The 25,522-nt window shown below is 25.9% G+C and overlaps 2 protein-coding genes across 6 annotated transcripts in view; one reads left to right on the top strand and one right to left on the bottom strand.

Annotated features, from left to right (window-relative positions):
* Window positions 1–748: 748 nt before the first annotated feature.
* On the bottom strand, window positions 749–3,277 carry LOC103570086 (GATA zinc finger domain-containing protein 14-like). Its single transcript, XM_008547691.3, has one exon. The coding sequence runs from the start codon at window positions 3,150–3,152 to the stop codon at window positions 1,860–1,862; it is 1,293 nt and encodes a 430-aa protein (XP_008545913.1). The 5' UTR covers window positions 3,153–3,277; the 3' UTR covers window positions 749–1,859.
* A 2,641-nt stretch (window positions 3,278–5,918) lies between these two features.
* Window positions 5,919–25,522, top strand: part of LOC103570085 (homeobox protein extradenticle) — a 62,414-nt gene continuing 42,810 nt past the window's right edge. For 3 of the 5 annotated variants that reach the window (XM_008547685.3, XM_008547686.3, XM_008547688.3), the window contains exons 1-2: window positions 5,919–7,044; window positions 12,961–13,034. In XM_008547685.3, the coding sequence (XP_008545907.1) occupies window positions 6,833–7,044; window positions 12,961–13,034 (286 nt within the window). In that variant the 5' untranslated portion in view covers window positions 5,919–6,832. The remainder of the gene's footprint in view (window positions 7,045–12,960; window positions 13,035–25,522) is intronic. The other 2 variants (XM_008547689.2, XM_008547690.3) reach the window with 2 other exon arrangements.

Here is a 25,522-nt window from a genome sequence, read left to right on the forward strand (position 1 = left end):
GTTTGTTTTTATGTAACAGACGAGATCAGTCATTAAAGATCATAGTTTTTTGTATCAATAATTGTACGTAGAATGTTTTTTTTTTTTTTTTGTTAAAAATTGAATATTGCGGTACATATGCAAGTGAATGATAAATATTAATTAAAAAAAAAAAAAAATACAAGAGATTTTATTGCATTTTAATGAAAAAGTTTATTGTACGTTTTTTTTAACAAATAAAATTTTATTAATTATTTTCTTCTATTTTTTTGCCTTCACTAATAATAATTTTATTTTTTATTTGAATTTATGTAGACGTGAAATTTAAAAAAAAAAAAACTTTTTTTTTTGGTTATCATTTATTTAATATAAAAATTCGTTAAAAAAAAAAAAAATTTATAAAATTTTTGATAAAAGTGAGGACTTTAAAAAATAAATTATTTTATGAGTAAGAAAAGTTTTATTCCATTAAAAAAAAAAAATTATATTTTCTATTTTTAACAAATTTTCATTTTTGAGTTATTGATTTTTGAAAATAAAATTATTTGACAGATAATTGTTAGTAAAAAAGTAAAGGAATTTTTTTAGTTTCAATTATTTAAAAAATATATTTATAGTTAAAGAAACAAATATGAAAACTTATTTTTTTTTAATCTGAAATTTAATCATTTCTTTTTTTTTACTATAAATTTTTTTAATTACTAAATGAAATTACTGTCAATTAGTAAATATGAATAATTACTTTTCAACGATTAAATTTGCATAAATAAACTTGATGAGCTTTAAATTTAAATATTTAAATTGCATATTAAATTTAATCTAATCATGTCCAGTGAGTAAAAAAAATTATTTTTATTTAAACAATAATCTTACTTCAAATAAACAAATATATCAAATAATATGTATGTATGTATATATATATGACTATATTTATCATACTATAAATGTAAATCAAATTAATTTAATTTTTGGTTCATAAGTTTTTTTAGTCAACATAATAATTAATAATTTTAATCGATCGCTTTAAATTATTTCAAAAGTTTAAATAAGCCCTTTTTTAATATCTATTATTATTTTAGTTGAGACAATTTATTTGATAAATATATGAAGAATTAATAGTAGTATTCTTCGAAAAAAAAAAAAAAAGAAATTATATTATGATAATCATTCATCATTTTACTTAATATTTAAAAAAAAATGTACCTGAAGATCGGAAAGTTGTTCTCGTATCGAAAATAAAAAAACGAAATGAAAAGTGAAAAATCTACCAGATCTAGATTTCTGAAATGTTTCGCACGTTAGCCGAAAATTGCAGGCCACTCATAACTACCCCTCGTCACCTTTAAAGTAAAATTACATAAATTTTTTTCATTTTCATTTCGCGAAAAACGTTCCAATCTTCAGGTACATAAAAAAAAAAAAGATTTCTTTGCACAAAATTTTTTACTCGCCTCAAGGAATTTTTTTCTTTTTCAATTGAAAACTAAAATTTTCTTGAGGTGAGAAAAAATTTTTCTAGTCCTAAGAAAATTTGTGTTTTCATTTTATACCAAAAAATTTTTCATGCACCAAAAAATTCTTTTTTTCTGTTTATAACTTCTACTAAATAATATATAAGGTTATATATTTTTGGCTTCAAGCAACAAGGTAAACTGTAACTCTGCTTTTTTTAATCATAACAGTAACTAATTACTTTAGGAAAAAATACTTTTTCATACTCGTAATCTCAGTAACGTTTTAAGTAAATAAAATACATATACATTTGTTCTTCATATAAAATATTTCCCATATAAATATTAAAAATATATGTCTATCTCTTACTGATTATAACTTATATTAACTTATTATTTTATTAATTAGATATGAAAATATTAATAATACTAAGCATAAACATTTACCAAGTTATTAGCTCTGACAACAAGTAATTGTTTATCCATAAGAACGCAGTTATTAAACTCAGATTCCACAGCTTGAGCCCGTTGCTGTGAAGTAAAATAAATATAACAGTAACGCAAATTACTTGGAACATATTTTTGAATATCAGTTGCCGCAAACGGATGATACTTTTCTAATAATTGTAGAATAGCATGAATGTTGACTCCCTCTTCGATGTTGGCCACCAGAATCTCCTGCGCCATCTTCTCAATCGGCATCTTGGGGAACGTGAACTCATTCTCCATGGAACTGCTGCTGCCTCTTGATAACTTTGTGATTTTCGCAACCAATTCTGGGATTTGTACTTGAGATTTAATTGAAGCATTTGAACGCACATCATCTTCAGTTACTTGTTTTGAGTTATTTAAAGTTTCACTTGATTCTATTGCGACTGGTAAAGTTTGCGTATCATGTGACATCGAAATGTTTCTTTGTTCACTTTCGCTTGCATTGTTACCAGGTGACAGGTCAACTGATTCCTGTTCATTTTTAGTTTCTGTTACTAATTCATCTGGTTTAAATAATTTTTTGTCAACAACCGGTTCAATTGATTTACTTGCACTTCCATTTGAATAATTATTGTTGGTATTTGTGTTGAATCCGTTACTGGTATTAGTATTGCCGTTGTTTCCATTTAAATTACTAAATGAAAAATCACGCGATGAATTATCAGTTTGTTTTTTAGAACGATCTGTTGTAAATCTGGCTTCCCGTAATCTGATATCAGGATGATTTTTAACACCAACTACAGACTTAACAGCATCATCTTCATTTTCAAAATTAACAAAACAAAGACCATAAGCGTCACCTGTTTGCGCAATTCGTTTTATTTTACCGTAAACGGAAAATACTTCACGCACTTGATCTTCGCTGATTCCATTAACGTTTTTAAAATTAACAGCAAATGCATTAAATCGCGTCTCGACTACAAATTTTTTAGGATCCATTGTCTGAGTCTGATTATCTTTATTATCACTAGTTATCTTACTTGGAATTTCTTGGATGATGACTGGCTCAAGTTTGTTGCTGCTGATGTTGGTGTTTTTAAAGTTTTTTTGATAATTTGCTATGATGCTTTGTTGGACTTGAAATAATTGTGCGAGCCACGTGGAAGTGAGATTGGGATAACCTACAGGGATATAATTACAATGAGGATGAAGTGACGGTAACTGAAAGTTGTAATTGTAATTACATGTATTGCCGTTAGGCTGCCGCCAATTTGCCCAATTCACTAGCATTTTAAATAAAACTTTTTATTTTTTTATTTTATATTTTTTAAAATTTAGTTATATATTTTTAAGATTAATTTATTTGAAATTTATATTTGTTTTATTCTTAAAAAATTTAGAGTGTGAGGTGTCTCGTGAACTTACTGCTGTTGGCAAGTGGTGCCATTTTGGAAGCTAGTTAAATTCAAAAAATTATAGAATAATAAATTTTTTAGTAAATATATATTTTTTTTAATTATTAGTTATTGTTATTAGAAATTGATTAATGAGTTTGTGGATTATTCTGTAATAAATTTATATGGATTATAAATAATTTATATAAATTGTTTTTATATAGATGGAGCTGCAATACAATTTTAAAAGTCGGTCTTCAAAATTATTTTGGCGAATTAATTAATAACTGAAGTTAAAAGAAGTAAGTGGATTTGTTAATAATTTGTGATCCAGAAGTTGGCAGACAATTAATAATTTTATATTTTTTTTCTACAATTTAATAACAAAAGAAAAAAAAAATATGCACATGTAGAAAATTACAACATCAATAAGTGCAATTATTTGAGATAATTTTTTTTTTGTTAGTTGTAGTTTTTAAAAAAGTCAGAGGATTATTAGACGTCGGCCAAATTCAGTGATGAGCGTAAATGTGGCTGACAATTTACAATTTAAAAAATTTTGAAATAAGTCAATTAAATGTAAATCGAATATTTCAAAAAAATGCGCATTTATAAAATTTGAAAATCAGTATGTTCATTTTTTTTTTTATTTTTTATTGTTTAATTCGTTTATTTATAATTTAAAATTTGTTTCATATCTGCTACATTCACACTCATAATTCAGTGTCATAATAATTTAATGTGTCATAATATGAGCGTGAGTGTAGCAGACATGAGACAAATTTAAAATTATTGATAAATAGACTAAATAATTAATAAAATTAAATTAAAAAAAATGAGAGTGAATGTAGCAGACATCAGACAATTTTTAAATTATTAATAAATAGAGTAAATAATTAATAACATCAAACTTTACAAAAAATGCACTTATTAATTTCAAAACTTTTTAAACTAACATTTGTTTGAAATTTTATTTTCTTAATTATTTACTCTATTTATTAATTTTATATTTGATGTCTACTACATTCATACTCATTCAATGATACCGAAATTAGCCGGCGTTTATTAATTTTTGAATTTTTCTAAAAATGATAAATTTAATAAAAACAAATTATTTAAAAAATTGCACTTACAGTTTTTAAAATTTTTTACATGTGCATATTTTTGGATTTTTTCTTTATTATTAAATTAAATTGTTGAAAAAAAATTCAAAAATTGTTAATTGCCTGCTCACTTAAAGATCATTTATTTGTTTTTAATTCAATTTAATTTTTTAATTCTTGAGAATGTAAATTAAAATTTTAATTGTGTATTTTTCCGTTTAAATAATTTGATAAATTCTGAAAAAATTGTTTATGGGGATTAAACTGATAATTACATCAGAAAATCGCAATTTTTTATATAGAATCTTATAAATTGTGATAATGATTTTTATGAGAACATGAAAATAAATATTTAATTAAGATTTAATGAAAATTTTTATGTTTTAATGTGCTCTTGCAAAATCATGACACTGAATTTAGCCAACGTCTAATACTTTTTGATTTTTTTTAAAAATAAAATTATAAAAAGAAAAAAAAATTTGAAGGCACTTATAGCTTTTTTATTTTTTTACATGTGCATATTTTTAGTTTTTTGATTTTTTTGTAATTGATGTGTTGGAGAAAAATCTGATAATTTCAAGATCATATAAGTAATTTAATTGATTAGTTGAAATAATGAAACTAAAAAAAAATACGCGTACGCATTTTAAAATTTTTATTGTATTTACATTTTATTTATTTATTATAAAATTTGAAAAATTGCTAATTTTCAGGTACATTCAAACTCATTATAATATATAATGATTAATCAAAAAATAATATTTCATTATTATTTTATAAAAATAATTTCGCATTGATAAAGTAGATTTTTATTTATTTTTTATTTCATCCAAAAGGTTGCGCCACCATACTAGCAGACTTTTTTAAAATTTGGATATATTAATTAAACGGTTACACACTTGCTAAGTGCTGTTATTATCAAACTACTAATAAATCATTAAAATATATAATTTATTTTCAAAATTATGTACCTTCATACAATTGATACTTTTTATTGATCGATTAAATAAATTATTTAAATTTTCCCGCTAGAATGTTTTCCAATGGCCGCAACGCATGCGCGTTAGTAAATAAGTCAAAATAATTACTAATTTATGAAAATGCATTTCTAGTTTCTCTCAACAAAAATTATAAGAAATCTTAAGCTTCTTAAAAAAATAAATTTAAAATTTAAAAAACTAAATTTGAAAATATAAAATAGAATAGTAGTAGTTATTTTTTGAATTATTTTATTAAAAACAACAATAAATAATTCTCGGTCAAAGTTAAAAATTTAAAAAAATAAATTCAATCAACTTTAGAAAAATCCGTTTAAAACTTCAAAAATAATTTTATTTAAAAATAATATAAAGTAAAAGAACTTAGTGAGTATTGACGGTAGTTGGATACAAAGGAAAGTTTTGTATCATCACAAAACACGAGGCACCAAAACCAGTGATAAAAGTGGGGATGACTAACGAGAGTTTCTGATTGGACTTTCCAACGATGGCCGCCGAGTCGCGCGCATTCCACGTGCTCTCACTCCCACACACTAATTCTCCACCTCTGTCTCCATCTCCATCTCCATGTCTGCTGTCTCCAACTTTAAATTCAACACAGACTCAGAACAACTCAGAACCCGACTCATAACCCAGACTGGTACGTTTAGTTTTTGGTTAATCAGTGATGCACGCACACGCGTGCAGTACAGATCTTCTGTAAAATAAATATTTTTTTTTTGTTACGTTTTTACATACACTAAAAAAAAATAACGAATGAGAAACAAAGAAGACTAAAGAGTTGAGTATAGTGAACAGAGCGAAGGAGTTAACCAACTCCGACTTTTAACAAACCTGCAACTGAACTCAGAGCAGACTTTGTGATACAGAAACAACCGGAGCGTTGCCTTGTGCGGTTTAATTATTTCAGTGGGTTTGATTTTTTGTTAACGTTCTTCCCTTTCATATTTTTAAATATTTATTTTACTAGTGTAAAATAATTAACAAAAAAAGAAAATATATATATACATATAAATATATTAATGTAACTGGAAGGGGAACACGTCGTAAAGAAGCGACCTTGAAAACGCGTATACGTAAAACTCGACAATCCGTCAAAACTAGACGATACACCATTTTATATTACGCGTGTGTATACGATAAAAATTAATAATAATTGATAATAATTAAATAATTAATTAATTAATTAGTCAATCAATTGATTGATTGATTGAAGAATATAAAATTGGGATTGAGTGAACAAGTGATAAAGTTTTTTTTTTTAGTGAGGTTATAACCTCAAAATTGTGGTCTGTGTTGTGTGTTGAGGGCTGAGGTTTGTTATTGAATTGACTGATTGTTTTTATGGTTTGTTGATTGATAAGATAATTTGAGATTTAGTTACTGGGTTTGAATTTGAACTTAAATTTAAATTGAAGGTGGGGTTTTAGTTATTGGAGGTCTGTAATTGAAGAGCAGTGCAAGTTTTGTGAGTAATGTTACAGCACGGAGGATCTAGTGTTGGATTGATGGGTGGAAACGGGCAGGGTGCACAAAACACTGGTGGTTATGGCAGCATGGGCCAGGTTGATAATTCTGGAGGCCAGGGGCCCGATCAGACAGTCGAGGCTCGTAAACAAGATATTGGCGAAATTTTACAACAGATTATGAATATCACTGACCAGAGTTTAGATGAAGCACAGGCTAGGTAATTTTTTTTTTTATTGATTATTAGGGTTAAGTATCTGATTGATTGTCTGGCATTAGTATCCAGACATCTGATGTTTTATTATGAACGTAAATGTAGCAGACATGACAATTTTTGAATATGATCATGAAATTAACAGACAATTAACAATTTTTGGATTTTTTTTCCAACGATTTAATTTGAAAAATGGAAAAAACTAAAAATATGCACATGCAGAAAATTCAAAAAGCTATCGGTGTTTAAAAAAAATCCAAAAATTATGAGACGTCGGCTAACTAGTATCATTTTTTTTAATTCCATATAAAAAAGTTAAATAGTTAAAATAATAAAATTTTAAAAAAAGCATGTAGGGAATTTTTAATTTTCTAAACATGCATTTTTTATTTTTATTTTATAAACATTTAAATTTGTTAGTTTTAAAGTGTTAAAAATTGTCAGATTTTCGTTAACTTTAGTATCATTGTTTTATTTAGAAAATTATTTGATAATGAGTTTGAATGTAGTAGACATCGGATAAATTTAAAATTATAAAAAAATAATATTTCTAAAAATGCACTTATTAATTTTAAAAGTTTTTAAATGCGCATTTTTAAAAAAATTTATTTGATCAATTATTTATTAATCTTTATTTATTAATAATTTTAAATTCGTCTCATGTTTGCTACATTCAATTTCGTATTTGATAACTGATAATTATTTAATTCACTTCCTTATTAATTAGATGGATTTATTTTGAATCCAGAGGATTTTGATTTTGAACAATTGTTAAACGTTGGCTAATTTCCATATCATTGAAATTATTTACTCTATTTATTATTAATTTTGTATTTGTCTGATGTCTGCTACATTCGCACTCGTATTATTGAAAAGTCGAGAGAACTAAATATTGATATTTTGCTCCAAATTATTTGTTTATTTATTTATTATTATTATTATTATTTTTTTTTTTTTTTTTTTTTTTCATATGATTTTGTAATACTGAAAGTAACATCACTCTAATTATTCAAGTGTTTTTACAAATGAGTTACTTGTGAATAAAAAAAAATACTTCCATAAATATTTAAAAAATTTTCAAAAGTTCTTGATATGCATTTTCTTTTTTAATTTTTTCCCCGTATTTTACTATTTAAAACAAAAAAATTATTTTATACATTGTATTCAGTGTCGTCTTGTTTATTTTGAATAGTTATACGTAACAAAATAAACGTGTAATTATTATAGAATTTAAACAAAAAATTTAGGCGCGAAAATATAAAAAATTTATTATTTCGGAGGTCGGGTTTTTTTTAGCGAACCGAGAACTGGAAAGTTTACTTTAATTGAACGATTAAATTTTTAGTTGTTTTGGGTGCTTGGTTTAATTGGTGGTAATTGACAACAGTTGTTTTTAAAATTGCTTTATTTATTATGAATTATTGAAGCAAAGGGAAGTATAAATAAAACAAGAATTTAAAATTTTTAATGGGATATTAATTACAAAAAAACTAAACTTGTTATTACCATCGGCGGAATTTATCTTCACTCTGTCTAATTTATTTTTTAAAGTCAACAGATTAAATCACATATAATTTATGACTGTTAATTATCAAAATTTCAGATTCTTAAAATTATTACAGTTTGGTTTAAATCAAAATTCAATAATAGAAGAATTAAATCTAATTATTATGTAATAAAATTTGATAATTTTTTACAATAGAACTTAAATTTTAATATCAAGTAGAAGAATTTTTTAATTCAAGTTGAATTTATTTTTCAATATTAATGAATTAATTAAATATTAAATGTATCAGGAGGTATAGTTGAATAATTTCGTAAAAATTTTTAAAATAGTAGTTTCGATTTACTCCAAAATCTAATTTACCGAAAATCATGTATAATTTTTTTTTCTATTGAGTTGTTTTTAAATTTTAAATTAAATTATAATTAAGTAAGGTTTTAAAATTATTTTCAAGAAAACTAAACACTCAAGCACGAGGAAGATAATCTTTTTACTCCTATTTAATCAACAAATTAATTACACATTTAATTTATAAATCAATTATAAGTAAATATTTATGATACTGTAGTTAGCTGACATCTAATAATTTTTGAATTTTCAAAAAAATAATAAATTACAAAAAAAAAAAATTGCACCTATAGATTTTTTAATGTACTACATATGTATTTTTTTTTTTTTAATTAATATATTGGAAAAAAAATTTGAAATTGTTAATTGTCTACTAACTTCAGGATTGTGAATATTTATTATGATTTTAACCAGTCCTGCAATTCACTTTAACCTTAAACCGAAGGAAAAAAAAATTAATTTATTATTAACTATAATTACAAAAATAAATATATAATTAATGAATAAAATCTGAATAGCAAAAAATTTAGTTTTTTAAATTTATTACATTTATATTTTATGTCAATCTCAAAAAAAATTTTGATCCTAAAATTATAATAATTTACATTAAATTTAACATCTAAATTACTTTAAAAAAAAAAATCAACAATTTGTCTAAACAAAACTAATTACTCGATTTTAAAACGAAATATTATTTACATATTAAGTATTGTTTAATTCAATTATAATTATAATTAAAACATTTTTAGTTCAATTTTTTTTTGTGCTCAGAAAGCTTGAAATTTTGAGTATAATACGGAACATAAATGATTAAAATATTATACATATGATTATTCTTATTATCTCAAACAGTTATTTAATTTATGTAAAATAATTGCAACACTTAACCAGTACTTATAGTCGAGTGGATAACACTCTTGTCTCCGAACGCAAGTACTGGCCAGGCTCAGGTTCGAATCCCACAGTGTGCAAATGAATTATTTTTCACAAGTTGATATAATCCATTGATCTGTGGGATTTGTTCCATATAGCCGCCAGACTGCCACCTGTCTGCAATCTTCCCCAGTAAAAAGCACTCCGTGATTGCAAAGAAGTGTATGGAAAAAGAAATGGCAATAGAGCGCTAATAATGAGATATATGGAATAGAAAAAGGAAAAAGACGGCCAAGAACATAGTCCGAAAAAGTTTAGAGTAGTTTGTGAGACATATATGAAAAATATTTACCCAAGATAAATAGGAACTTAAAAATTGCTTGCAACGTAACCTAAAAACTATGTAATGTAAATATTTAAAGAATAAAAACTGTAGAAAACGGAAGTTTATACAGTTAAGATTGCAACAATTAAATAATTGCAACACTTAATTTTTTTTTATTTAATTATCAGACATTTAGTGAAAAAAAATTAGCCATTCAATTTTATACACTGTTTTTTTTTTTTTAATTACGGTAATTGCTTAATTAAACTATAAATGATGATTTGAAAAAAAATGTTGCCGTAGAATTCTAGTGATTTGATAAAAAATATCTACATACAAAAGATAAGAAATTATTTTTATAAAGTAATTATTTATAAATTATAATGAGAATACTTAAAATTTTATTTATTAACAGAATAGAAATTCAAATTTTGTTATTCATTGTATTTTTTTTTTTTTATTTTTAAGTAGTTCTTTAATAAGTCATGCATTAATTAGCAAATCCTATTATTTATTTATAAATATAAATTATACATATGTGTGTAATGTTGAACTCTCATTAAGTCTTAATGAAATAATCCATTGAAAAAAAAAATAATAATAATAACGATTTTAAATGAAAGCAGAAAAAATCACGGATGGATTAATTTCATTAGTGTCTCTGTTGCAGATAATAAAATAAAAAATGTATATACAAAATAAAATTAAAAAATGAGTATATGTATTTGCCGAGTAGTGTATAGTATAATTATCTCGTTAAACGATGCTTATCGTTATTGGAATACTATTAGAGATATAGAATTACTACGGAATAATGCAATTAAGAAATCAAAATCTAATTTCACAATTAAACTTATTTAGCTAATTATATATTTATAACACTTTGTTCTTTAATTTTTCATATTGTTTAAGAACACACACGGAGAAAAAATTATAGTAAAAATTACAAAACATTTAGTAAAATTTACTGGTTGGCAATTATTACATAAAAAGATATTGAAAATTATTATGCGTAATGTATTTTTTGTTAACACGATTATATTTTTTACTATCTTTATAGTAAATTCTACGATGTATAGATAAAATTAATTTGTTTAAATTGAAACTCTTCATAAATCAAAATTAAATTTTTTTTTTCTAACAGGATGGCCACAAACCGGGAATTTCGGGAATTATCAGGGAATTTAATGCAACCCGGAAATATCATGGAGTTGTCAGAAATTTTCAAAAAGTATTCGGAAATTTAATTGCCGCAGATCAAAATTTAAAATTTTTTCAATAATACACTAGTCCCAAAAATTAAGAGATATTTAGAATAATTGCAAATTTTTAAGTAATTTTTAACAGATTGTAACTCGGAGGAAAACGGCCGTACAACAAAAAAAAAGCAAATTGTAATTTCAAGTGTCGAGTTTTCAGATCTGATCTTGAAATTTTTTTTATGAATGATTCCGGAATAATCCTAGGAAAACCATCGAAAAAAAAAAATTTTCAAATCTTTGGTTGTCTTAAAAACAGTCTATGGGCTTCAATAAATTTTTTCGATAGTTATGATTAATTTTTGATTACTCCGGAACCATGCATAGTAAAAAATTTTTACAACCAGATCAGAAAACTCTTAGAGCTACAATTTGCCTTCTCTGTTTGTTGTACGACTATTTTCCTTCGAGTTACAACCTGTTATAAATTACTTAAAAATTTTGAATTTGTTAATCTATTCTATATTATTAAAAGGATAAAGAAAATTTTATTCCCGCCATATCTATATGATAGAATTGGTTAATGTTATTGAATTTGGTATCGTTAGAAAGTTCATTACTTGAGTTTATGCCTTTTCATAGTTTAAACTCTTTTTCATTGCCAAGTATTGATATAAATAGATTTATCTAGATCATTCGAATTACATTTAAATTATGCGAGAAAAATGACGATCGTATTTATTTTCTTTAAATCAATTAATATTTCAATTATTCTGTCACTAAATATGACTGAATATTACTGAATATGTAGCTGTATTATTTACATCGCGTTACTAATTCCAAAATGACATATTTATACTTCCTTTTAGTTTTAGGAAACTTCTCAAAGCCAAAAGATCGTACATAGAAAACAAAGGATTTATTAACGCAAAAAATCTTTACTTGCCTAAAGAAAATTTTTACTTACCCCAAGAAATTTTTTGCATTATGAATTGAAAACAAAAATTTATTTAAAACTAGAAAAAATTACTTGGCGTAAGAATTAATTTCTCGCCTAAAAAAATTTTTTCTCACCCCAAGAAAATTTTTGTATTCAATTCAAAATGCATAAAATTTCTTGATGCAAGTAAAAATTTTTTGCAGCAAAAAAACCTTATTTTTTGTGTATTTCATAAATTTAGTAGCGATATTTGGGTAACCGACCTAATGAACTTTGAAAAGTGAACTTTACCAATTTAAACTTCGGCAATTTGAACTTTTGTAAATTTGAACTTACCGTTTTTCTCAGGTTTTGTAAATTTGAACGTTTGAAAATTTGAATATTTTATATGTCCACACATACAAAACCACTGAAAAAAAGACACCATACTATTTCAGGCGTATAAGTTTACATAATTTATATTTCCACGCACACAAAACCTGAGAAAAAAGGTAAGCTCAAATCGCTAAAGTTCAAATTGCCAAAGTTCAAATTGTCAAGTTCAAAGTGTAAAAATTCAAATTTTCGAATTTCTTTAGGTATGGAACCGATATTTGGGCAGTCACGTAGTGACTGCAGATTTATCGTTATTATTATTATTATTATTATTATTATTATTATTATTATTATTATTATTATTATTATAAAAAAAATATAAAATTACAAAACATAAATCAATTTTATTTATTTTCAGAAAACATACATTGAACTGCCATAGAATGAAACCAGCATTATTTTCGGTCCTCTGCGAGATAAAAGAAAAAACAGGTGAGTTTATTTATTTATTTTATCTAAAAACTTTTATCAATACATTACCCCCTCCTCTTCAATAATTTATTATCATTCTAACGACATATCACCACGTGTGATCAAGTGTTTACTGTCAAACAACTTGACATAAAAAAATTTTAAATCGATTATTTCTTATCTTATATCCACAATACTAGTTACTTTCATAATCACTAAAAATATAAATAACAAAAGAAAATAAACAAACTTTTAATGATTTATTAATCATCAGTCTATTAAATACTAGACATTATACATAATTAATGGATTTTCTTATCTTAAAGAACAAAATATTTTTTGCCGCCGTTAATTTATTATTATACATAATTTTTTTAAATTTAACATCATTTAAAAAATTTATTTTAAAAATAAAATATGTTAACTCGGTTGTATATAATTGTGTATATGTAGGGTGTAATTTTAGTAGCATTTAAAAGTAATAAACATAATTTTTATGCTGTGTTTGGATTACTTGACGCTCAGATCAAGAGACCACGAAAGTACAATTATTTTCCCCTTGGCTAGTTTTAAACTGTTGTCTTGAAATTTTAGGGGTTAAAATAAAAAGAAAAAGACAGAATAATAATAATAATAATAATAATAATAATAAAGAGAATAGACATAGAACTATACATATATATAAAGAAATTGTAGAATACTATCTCTCAGCACCCTTGGATCTATAAGAAGGGGAATTTTATAAAGGGAGAATAGAAGGGACAGTAGATGTAGAAGTAAGAGCATCAGCATCACCAGCATCATCAGAGATTGGTGAATTGAGGTAGCATAGAATAAGGTATTAAAAAGCCCTGAACTGACTTTAAACATTCCTTTCTTTCTTTCTATACTCGTTTCTATCTTTTACTTGTCGCTTAACAACAACTCTAGTGGTTTCTTGAATTCTCTTTCTCTTTTTATTGTATTACTGTTTATACATACATATATGTATGTATGTATATATGTATATATAGAGATGTATTGTGTGTGGCTCAGTTTGTTGGGCTGGGTTTGGGATGCATACTCTGTCTCAGTTTCTTCACCCTCACAATCTCCATGGCATGGTACGGCATGGCGTGGTATGGTATGGCATGGCGTCCTGTTGTGCGTTCACGCATATATGAGTATGTATATATATTTCTTCCAATCCAAGGGGGAACGACCGCGTTGCTCGTTGCTATAGCTATTGCTGCTGCGTTGTGTGTAGTACTGGCAAAAGAGCCCCTGCCACACACCGAACACCCGGGATTCGAACGAGAACGAGTAGAGACTCTCGAACGGGTTTTGATTCGACTCGCGTTCACTCGGAAAAATAAAATATAAATATAAAATAAAGCGGATAAAAATATATATTTATATTTATAAATGTTCTCATATATATTTTATTTTATATCTTACTACATATGTATAAACTCAGAAAAGATTCTTTTTTTTAACAGGATTTTTTAAATTATTTATTTTTATTTTAAATTTTGATATTTACATTTTTTTTTACAATTTTAATCCAAAATAATTTTTAATTTTAATCAAACAATTAAACAAAATTTGAACTTGTAAAATTAATTTAACTCCATTTTTTTTCCATATAATTTTGAATTTAAAAAAAAAATGATTAATTGAAATGAAAATACTAAAAATTAAAATTTGGTTATTATACTTGAATAAATTTAATGATTCGTGGTTAATTTTGTGGACACCCTGTATAAAATTTAAGTGAGACAGAGGGCTGAGTATATAGTGTGTAAAAGCAGGATAATGAGGGGAATAAAATAGAAGCAGAACAAAAAAAAAATATGAAAAAAAAATTTTGTGGGGGTTGAAGTGAGATAGGTATCGACGTAAAGAATCTAAAAGTGACAGTGTCAAAGAGAGACGAGTAAAAAATGTAAAGAAAGAGAGATAAAGAAAGAAAGAAAGAAAAGGATACATATAAATATATATATATATATATATATATATATATATATATATATATATATATATATTTAAGGATTTGAATGTGATGCTGGATGAATGCGAGACATAAGAGATTGTAGGAAAAAAAGATTTGACTTGTACTTGTATTTGTATTGGATAGTCGGCGGTACAGAGAAAGAAAGTTTACGGGCAATGGCTGACGAGGCAGTGAAAAAGTACTAAAACCAAGAAGAGCAGATAAACGCTATGTTAAGCAGACTATTTTACCATCCATTTAATATAATCAGCTCTTGACTCATGACGCGCGGTATAATATATAGATCAAATACCCTTTTCGACAGATCTTTTCTCACCTCATCCATTTATCAATCTCTCTTTTTTTTTTTTTACTATTTTCATTTACAAAATATCTCAATTAGCTCTTATTTCACCATTTAATTATTCATTATTAGTTAATAATTAATTAATTACATTTAAATTATAAACCTGAAGTTAGCAGACAATTAAAAATTTTCGGATTTTTTTTCAATAAATCAATTACGAAAAAAAAAAAATCTCAAAAATATGCACATGTATAAAATTTAAAAAAAAATAAGTGTAATTTTTTGTCATAATTTGTCATTTTTAAAAAAATAAAAAAATTATTAGACTTCGGCTAACTTTAGTATCATTTTAAATTTATGTTACTGTTCGTTCTGTCTTAATTTTCAATTTTCGGAGCCAAAAATTGAAAATTCAAATTTATATTCCACGTTTTATATAATTTTTAAAAAATTACAAATCATAGAATTTATAATGACTTGAAAAGATAGAAATTTGAAAATTATACAGAACAAAAAGATTTCTTGACACAAAAAATTTTCACTTGTCCTAAGAAATTTTTGCGTTATAAATTAAAAATGAAAATTTTTCTACGGCAAAAAAATTTTTTTGCGCCAGAAAATTCTTTCTTCTGTGTAGTCTAGACGCTGAAAAAAATGCTAACTATTACCATCTTGCGATAGGGAATGATTACCATCGTGTATGTGATAATCATTATCATGCGTTTATGTCAACTTCGTTTCTCATATAGTAATAATTACTATTGCCGATAGTAATAGTAGTTACCATCTAGATCGTAATATTTCTCATGTCTGAAAAATTTTTAATTTTACCTTCTAAGATAGTAATGGTTATCATCACGAATAGGAATGGTTACTATTTAGATACGAATGCTTACCATCTTCGATAGTAATAGTTAACATAAAAGAATGAGAATCATTAAAATGTACGGATAGGAATAGTTATTTCGTTAAGATGGCAAGTATTACCACTTTTTTCCAGCGTGTAGTGCCAGAAAAAATCTAGACAATAAGACTATTCTATACACAAAAAAAAAAAATAAAAATAACAATAATTAAAACTGAAAATTGAAAGTTAAAAATTTCCATGTGACTCATGGGTTTGACCAAAAACGGCTTTATTATCAGCGTAGAAAATCATTATTTCGGTATTCCAGAAATAGAATTTTCCTTTCTGAGAAAAAAAATATTTTAAGCTGTTTATGCCTACACGAGAGGAAAATTTCGTAGAATAGAAATATAATTTAAAAGTTAAGGTCGTGAAATTTTTAGGTTTTTGGGGAGGTTTGAATATTTTATACCTAAGTCTTATTGTCCGATGGTTAGTTTATTTTCTTAAATTTTCTTGTCCATTTAATTTTAAAATGATCTTTTATCCCTTTTCTTGCATTTGAATTTTGAATGCCATTACTTTTTGTCGTAACACTCTTAACCTTGACTGACTTAATATTACCTTTTATTACACTCCTTTTGTCAGTTAACTTAAATATAATCCTTGGAGTTATTTCAAGTCATAGTAAAAATTTTATTATTTTATTGCAGTGCAAATATATTTCTGAAATTTGAATTTATAGTTGACGGATAATTTAAGATTTATTTTACAATAAAAATATGATAGAACGTAGGAGAGAAAGAAAAATAACAAATGTATCCGTCACGTACAAACGTTTACTTATGAAAAATCTTGAGAGTTAACTTGAGACGAGTATTTGAAGACAATATTTGCGTAGTAATGTTAAGTGCATGAGTAATAGTAGATTTAATTCTCTAATCTGCTTTGGCACGTGTCCAGTACTAAATTTTATCCCATTTAACTTAAAATTTGTTTTAAATTATCAATTAAATTAAAGTTTACAGTAATCAATTTATTAAACTCTTACCAATTTATTGAATTAGAGTGTGTAGTAAGTAAGAATTCAATATAATATTTGAATAATTCAGTAATATTGAGATTAATTACTAAAGAATTTAATTTTTCTACATCTAAATCTATTGCAAGGTTCAAGGGGACAATAGTCGGGTTTAATGTCGGACTTAGCGGTTCAAAATAAACCCTCATACACGGAAAAAACATAATGTTAAAAATCAATAAATAATAGTAAAAAGTGGAATCTGTTACCAATAATTAGTACTATTATATGCTTACTGCAAAATAGTGTACTAATTTTTGTAGATTCCCAAAAACTACTACCAATGATTTCAAAAAGTAAGGAAATATTATTACTTTTAGGTATAATACGTGACTTATTAGTGAAAGTTAATTAATTTATGGCATAATCTATTAAAACGTAATGATTGGTAAAATTAAGAATTGCTATCTCAGGTACTGATTTTTCCAGCCGAAAATTTCAAAAGTTACTAATTTTTATTTTATAAATTCTATATCACTAATCAATTATTAGCTCAAAATATCATTTATTCATCATTATAAATTAATTTACAATATACATAAATCGAATAAGTGGTAAATAATAAAATGAAAAATTAGTATACTAGATGCTGATTTTGTTGCTCATAAAAATATCGAAAATTTTTAACTCTTGTTTTATAAATTCTATCCCATTGAATAATAATTAATGTATGTTATTTATTCGCTATTATAAATTAATTTATCATATACATATATCGAATAAGGGGTAAATAATAAAATTAAAAATTCGTGTACTAGATCTTTATATATTAATATGTACATTTATTAATTTTTCGGTTGCTCATTTTTAAAATTTTTCTATGTTTATTTGAATAGTAATAACTGTAGATATCAATTTATCGATTCTTTTTCATATTAATTTTGATATACGAAATTACAAATTTTGCTTTTGTATGTGTATCAAATTTGAATATAAATAATAGCCATTTTGTAATATATATATAATGATCCTGGTTTGATATTAGTATTGAATGTACTAATTTTAAGTCGGAAATAAACTACAAACTATTAAAATTTTGAGCATCATTTTTTTCCGTGTAGCAAATGGTAGGATCCTAAGGTTCAATGTACACTGAGAGAACAATTTATTTGAGCTAAATGAGATTTGTTTCAAGCAAATATATCCCATATTTGAATGGACCCAATTATTGTTTATTTGAGACGAAGATATGGTTGGTTTATAGTTAACAAATCTGTATTTGATAGCGCCACCAGCCGCAGTGGAATTTTTTTCAACCAAGATTTGTTATGTTGTTAATGTAGTCTTTAAATTTTGACTCGGGTTGGAGGGTTAAAATACTATTTTAAAAAGGTGATTTACTCCTTCTTATGCTACTTTTAGGACATTGAGGACTTAAACAACACATTACATTCAGCGGCAAGCCTAACATCAAAAGAACTGAAACTTTTGAGGCTCTAACTACTTTTTTAATTTGGACTTGGGAACTATTGGATTGATCCGTCAACATCTGTTTTAACTTCAAATCAGAATAAACTTTGGTTATAAAATTTTTTTTTAAGGGCTTTGTTGTGCCGCACGTGATTTTAATGAGGATTTGTTATGTACAATTTTCTGTTCCACCAAAGAAAAAGTTTTTTTTTTTGTGTAGATAATTTTCTAATGTATATTTTTTTTTTTTTTTTTTTTTTTTTTTTATGAAAACGTTTATAATTAAACTTTCCAAACATTTAAACTTTGTATTATTTTCTGAAAGTAACGATCACATAAAAGTTTTCTATGCGTTCAATTTCGGCAAAAAATTTAAATAATGAATATTTTAAAACTTGATATTGAAAGAGTGTAAAAAAACTACAGCTGACCAGTCGGTGTTAAAAATTTAAAATATTCAATAGTTTTTTTTTTATTATTTTCAATACTAAAAATAAAAACTATATTAACAAAGAAAAGTTTAAGCTGAATTTCAGTCTTCCTGTTTTCATGTTGAGTTTCCATATGTTGCCCTCCTTCTAGTATTTCCCGTCCCAACTTTCATACAAAACTTACCGGAATCCTGGCGTCGTGGTTTTGCCGGAATTCATCTGTATGTTTCTCTATACACACACACACACACATATATATATATATATCCATGCTTAATAAAATTCAAAGCCGGAATTGGTTCCCATTTTTCTGTATATTTTTCATTGAAAAACTTGCTTTCCGTATCTATTCTCAATAGAACCCATCTTCAGTTAACTTTTTTCTTCTAATCCCGAGCGACCACGAACTGAGAATAAATACAGACTAAAAGTGCATGAGTAACAAAAATAATAATAAAAATAATAAAGTCAGCTGGAGTTCCGGTCTACGAAGCGCGACGACTATTCTCACTGAGTCTCCAAGGCGTCTACTTATACTTTATACTATATCTTCTCTTTCTTATTGTACATTACAACTGTACTTTTATTCGTAAACTTTTATTTATTCATTTTCTTATTTTTTCATCTAGTCTCATCTAGATTCCAGCCCTTAGTTTCTAATCTAAATTCATTTTGCTTTCCATTCAAATCAGCCATCTTGTCGGTTAGACTTTTATATTTTTTTACTTAACCGATCTACAATTTTATTGAAATTCTTTTAATTTCTTTTCCTTTTATTTCGTTTCAATTTTAAATTAAATTTATCTTGAGCCAAACAAAAGGTTACAATATTATTAAATAAAGATAAAAATAAATAAAATGGAGTTGGGTTAAGTTAAAGTCGTAAGCTGCACAAGTTATTATCGATTTGAAATTGTATTTGGGATTGTGTTGGTAAATTAACCTTAAAATATATCAGAGTTAAAGTGAATATATACTTGAGGGTTAGTTAGTTAGTTCATTTTATGATTGTGGTTGTAGTTGTTGGCGGCAAAAGGAAAAGATCCAAAATCAAAGTAAAAGAGATTATATACATATATATATATATATATATATATATAAGATGAGGGAGTAAGTAAGAAAGATGAAGATTGTAGTAAAGTATACAAGGATTGGAAATCAAAGAGACGGCTGGTTCACCTTGACTGGTTGGCAGCTCCTGCGCTCTTACTCTGCATCTTAAATACCGTCAAATGTTAAAGAATATATATATGTATATGTATATATGTATATATTTATGGGGAAAAAAAGATGTGAGGAAGATGTGAAAAAAAGATGGTAAAGATTGTATTTGTCGTAAAGTTTTTTGATGGCTCGAAGGACCACATTCTTAGCTTACGTTGAACCGACGCGACAAAATGGCCTTTTTAATTTTTTTAATTCGTCACACTACGTTAGGTTCGCACCTTTAAAAGTTCGATACATTCGTTGACCTTTAAAATCCATTCCCTTTGGTATTTATTATTATACATATATTATTTATTAATATAATTTTATTTGTGCCGAGAAGATATGGATTCAAATTTTTTAACGGTGGATTAAATTAATGGTAAAGAAAGTTTTAAAAAGGATTAATAAAAACATTTGTGATAATTAAAGTAATTTGTTGGGTAGTATGTTTATAAATGTTGTAAATAATGTCTGTGAATTCAAAAGTTATTGGTAGTTGTAGGGATATAAGGTCGTTTGAAGAGATTGTAAGATATTTCAAAGAGATATTCACCGTGAATCGCGTTGTGGATTCATGGACAAGCGAAACGTTTGCCGGACGATAAAGCCAGTGTGTCCAATGCGACGATCTGAGTCGGAAGATAAATAAAAAGAAAAAGGAGAAAAATGAGGAGAAAAAAAAATAAAGAAAATTTAATCTGAGAAAGCATCGATTCCACGGTATCCTAGACTCCGTAGCTTTTCGATCTACCGAAAAAAAAAAATTGCAAATCAATGCTCCGCTGCCCAAAAAACAATTTACTCTGATCTTTATTTTTTTACTATTTCTTGTGTTTTATTCTTTGTGTTATTTTTTTATCATATTCGATTGATTCAATAAGTAGGGGTGGGGGAGGGATATACTTTTTTTAGAAAGTATTCTCAATTTTTATTGGCGATATTTTTTTAAGGCGTATCTTTAGATAGTCGATACATAGTTAGAAATTTTGTGTTAAATTTAACACAATTCGTGTGTTGCAAACAGTCTACACAAATTTTTGTGTTAATTCAAGACATTGCGTTTGTGTTGATCTTCAACACAAATTTCATGTTAAATAATTGAACACAAAATCTGTTATTTTGATAGAAAATTTGTGTAAATTTAACAGACTTTTCGTGTTAAAATTAAGTAATAAATATAAGCACATAACCTAACCAACTCAAGTATACTGATCTAACCTTAGTACAACTTATGTCACTTTAGCAAACAATCAGTTCGATTTTCAGTGATTTTTTTAAAAAACGGAGCTATGAATTATCCTCCCGTAAAATGAGAATAAAAAAATCATTGAACCTGATCATAAAGATATTAAAGTTATCTATGATTATATTTAATTGTAAATCAATTAAAATCGAAGTTTCCTTGCAGACAATGCTGCTACAATGCTTTGTTTGGTTATGGTAATGAAGAAACGCGCTGGAGTGTTTAGCTAAACAACACAAATTTTGTGTTAATTTTCGAATAACACAAAAAATGTGTTACATTCCAGATTTTCTAATCATTTAACATAAAAAATCTGTTAAAGTAAAATAACACAAACGGTTTGTGTTGAATTAACAGATTTGTGTTGAAAATCAACACAAAAAATTTAACCGAATAATTTTTCAGCAAAAATACACAAAATTTCTAACTGTGTATTTTGAATTAAAAAATTAATTAAAATCCAGCTAATAGTTATTTAGAAAATGAGTTTTTATTTAACAGGGCAATTATTCCTTGATTTATATTTTAAATAGAAGTTGGAGCTTTTCTCTCGTTTAATAAAAATCTGAATAAAACATTTACAGATCTCGTTATCACGTCATTCAGTGTCAAGAGCTTTTCAACTGACGATTGATATGATGGGGAAACTGACTGTTGTTATATATATGTATGTAATATGTAGTCCTTATGTTAAGATAGACACGCGATCATGTTATATACACTTGAGTCCCGTTAACATTGTCGTACTTATGTCCCTTAATTATTGTACGTTGTCCACAACCGGATGTCGTTGTTACGGTCATCGAGTCTCTCAGGATTTCATTTACGTCTAGTTTCTCTTATTCGCTTTTGACTTTCATACATGTCGTGCAATTCATATATATATATGTATAAATTTATCACACATACGAATTGGATTGTTTCAAATGTATATATATACTTATCAAAAGTATCTTAGCTTATCATCATGTTAATCAACATCATTCAATCTTTATAAAAGTCTACATTGTATTTAGACATATGTAGTTTGTTATTCAAAAAATTTCATTGTTCAGATTGCTCAATGTTACTTAAGAATGTTTTATTTAAATTAATTAGTCATTAATAAAAATAAAAATAACCAGCATTGATCAAGATAATATTTGAATGTAAATTTTTGGTTCAATGATTGCTATTATTTATTTGTATTTTACTTTTTTTTTTTTTTTTTTTTTTTAGATAAAAAGAACACAAGTGTGATGTAGACAGATGCGTGTTTATAGAAAACGATTTAACAAACCATACATTATGTCGCGATAAAATCTCACGAGCCCGTAAACTTTTGAGAGGTGCTGGAAATGCGGTCGTTTTTGTATGTGTATATATGAGTGTGTTATATCATAAAAATACAGTAAAATAAGCTCATAAACTCCGAGACCATGTTCATAACCGGCTGTTATGTATTGAGTTTTCTATTTTACTTTGTCATTTTTTTATTTTTCTTAGTTATTTTTTTTTAACATAAAGGCGCGATTTCAAAAATTTATACTTTAATTTATTGGTAATGCTTTTTATGGACTCGTTTAATTGCTGAAAATTTCAGAGAATTATCTTTAACGGTGTTTCAAAATACGCGCGCCTTTTACGTCCAACCGGCTTTACTTGACAAACGTTCAACTTTTAATAACTTAATTATTATGGGAAGTATTATATTATATAAAAAATGAGTCCAATTGATTCTTAAAATCCACATTCATTCACGATATAATTATAGATGTACATAACATGGATAATTTATAGTCTTGAATTTATGGACTTTAAATCTTGATCATGTATTTGATTATTGATTCATAAAATTACGACAAGGTGGCTAGTGCAACGAAATTATTTTCATGAATTAATTATTGCAATTAGAAAAGTATCTTTTAATACACTTACTAGAATAATCAAATATTTATGAAACATAAAATTTAATTCTTATAAATTAAATTATTTTTCTATATTCTTGTGGGGCGAAGCTCGGTAAAAGTGGAATCGAAAGAAAAATCATTTTCTTTATCTTAAATATGCTCTAACATACTTTATGCTCACTTTCAAAGAAAAGACTAATTTTTAATTTCCATTAATTTTTTTTCTATTTTCGGGCAAAATGGAATATTTTCTGTAAAATGAACAACTATAGTGACTGACGTATTAAAAAAAAACAATATACATATGTTATATATGAGAAATGATTCGAAAGAAAAAAAATTTACAAACATAAGTTCTGAGCATCTTAAATTTATTAAAGATAATTTCAAAAATTAAGTAAAATACCTAATGCCTGATCACGGACAAGCACCCGATTACTCCATGTATTCTAATTTCAACGAAAGATATTGCATTTTTGGACATGGCCAAAAATAAATATTTAATTATGAGAAGTATATACAGTAGAATCTTCCTAATGTGACTCTCCGTAATGTTACACTCTCTAAATTTAACAAGATTCTCTCCCTAATGTTAACAATCCTGTCTCCTACTACGTTTTTTCGCGCGACCAATCAAAAAAAAGCTTAGTGGCGGGAAATTCGAATCCTCCCACCTAAACCTATACGATTAAATCCTAACCTAAAAATGTATTTTTTTTCCGTTCATTACGCATTTTTACGGCGCAGACCTGCGCACATAAGACAAGAATATTGTATGGTGGGGACGACAGGATTTTTTAACATTACGGAATGGTCTTGGACAGAAGTGTTAACATCACGGAGATGTTACTGTAAAATATTTGAGCAATTTAATTGCGTAAAATAAGTGATTCGTGGTAAAGAAATTATCCAATTGCTGCAAATAAATGTTAGTTGGGCCATGTGCTTAACATTTATGTTAATTATCGCTAAACTTTCTATTATTCATCACATATTTGATATCCATACTACAAATTTATCATTTACTTATCACAAATAAATGATATATTTCAGTCAAACTATAAAATTATTTGAATAGGTCGTCATATTTAGTTGTACCAAATATATTTATTCGTTATTTTGAAATATTTTTAAAAAAGTCATAAATTAATTTATTCGAGAAAAATATTTCTCTTTTTTAGTGTATTTGTATATATATGTCTAAAAATATAGATATACAACTATAAAAAGTGATCGAAAACTAGTCCCTGATTGAGGATTAGGTTTTTTACCTTAAATTACAATTCTAGATAAAAAAAAAATAAATAAATAAATGAGTAACTCTGTTTTACCCAGACCTCCTTTATATATATACGTGATTTAATGGCATGTAATAAAATATTTAAAATAGTAATTTTTACCCATTGATTAAAGTCAATAAAATCTTCAATAATTCATAGCTATTAAAAATAAAGATCAATGATTAGATTACAAAGTCAAGAGCTTATAATTGAATGGTGTTATGTAGTATAATTTCATCTCATATGTATGAATATATATATGTATATATATATATGTATACAACCTGTCTGATCTCTTAAACGTATGGTAATTCTATGGAGATTGCATAGGGCGTTGAGAAGCTCGTTTTGCGCGTCATTAGATTCTTAAAGGGTACATACTTTAGTATAATAAATGAACTAAATATATATTTTTCATCATTGGTCACTTGAATTTAAAATATGAATTTAATATACATATTTTTCTTTGTTATGTCCAATTCGCTAAATTTTCAAGTCTTTTTTTGGCTTTAACGCTAATGAGATTGTCATTTAGAGAGATGAGTTATTGACCTGGGGGGATTGAGAATAGAAATGACAAGAGGGCGGTGGGAAATCAACTTAACTGACAGGTGAATAGTATGCATCCCTCTAGAGTCAACTCTAAATGAATATTTCTCATGTCATTTTGATCCACCTACTCATTTTAAATTTTATAATATTAAATTATCAAAATTTTAATTAATTACGTTAATTATTTTTTAAAATATTAAATTTCGCGGTTAAATAAAAAAGTTTCGAATTTAATCAGTAGAGTGAAAAATATAAAAAATTATTTAGATACAAGAAAATTTATAAGTT

The sequence above is a fragment of the Microplitis demolitor genome, chromosome 7 (genome assembly GCF_026212275.2).
Source record: "Microplitis demolitor isolate Queensland-Clemson2020A chromosome 7, iyMicDemo2.1a, whole genome shotgun sequence".
Classification (NCBI taxonomy): domain Eukaryota; kingdom Metazoa; phylum Arthropoda; class Insecta; order Hymenoptera; family Braconidae; genus Microplitis; species Microplitis demolitor.

What these genes read in the sequence shown, in the direction of transcription:
- LOC103570086 (XM_008547691.3), bottom strand. Translation starts at nt 3,152, where the DNA reads ATGCTAGTGAATTGGGCAAATTGGCGGCAGCCTAACGGCAATACATGT.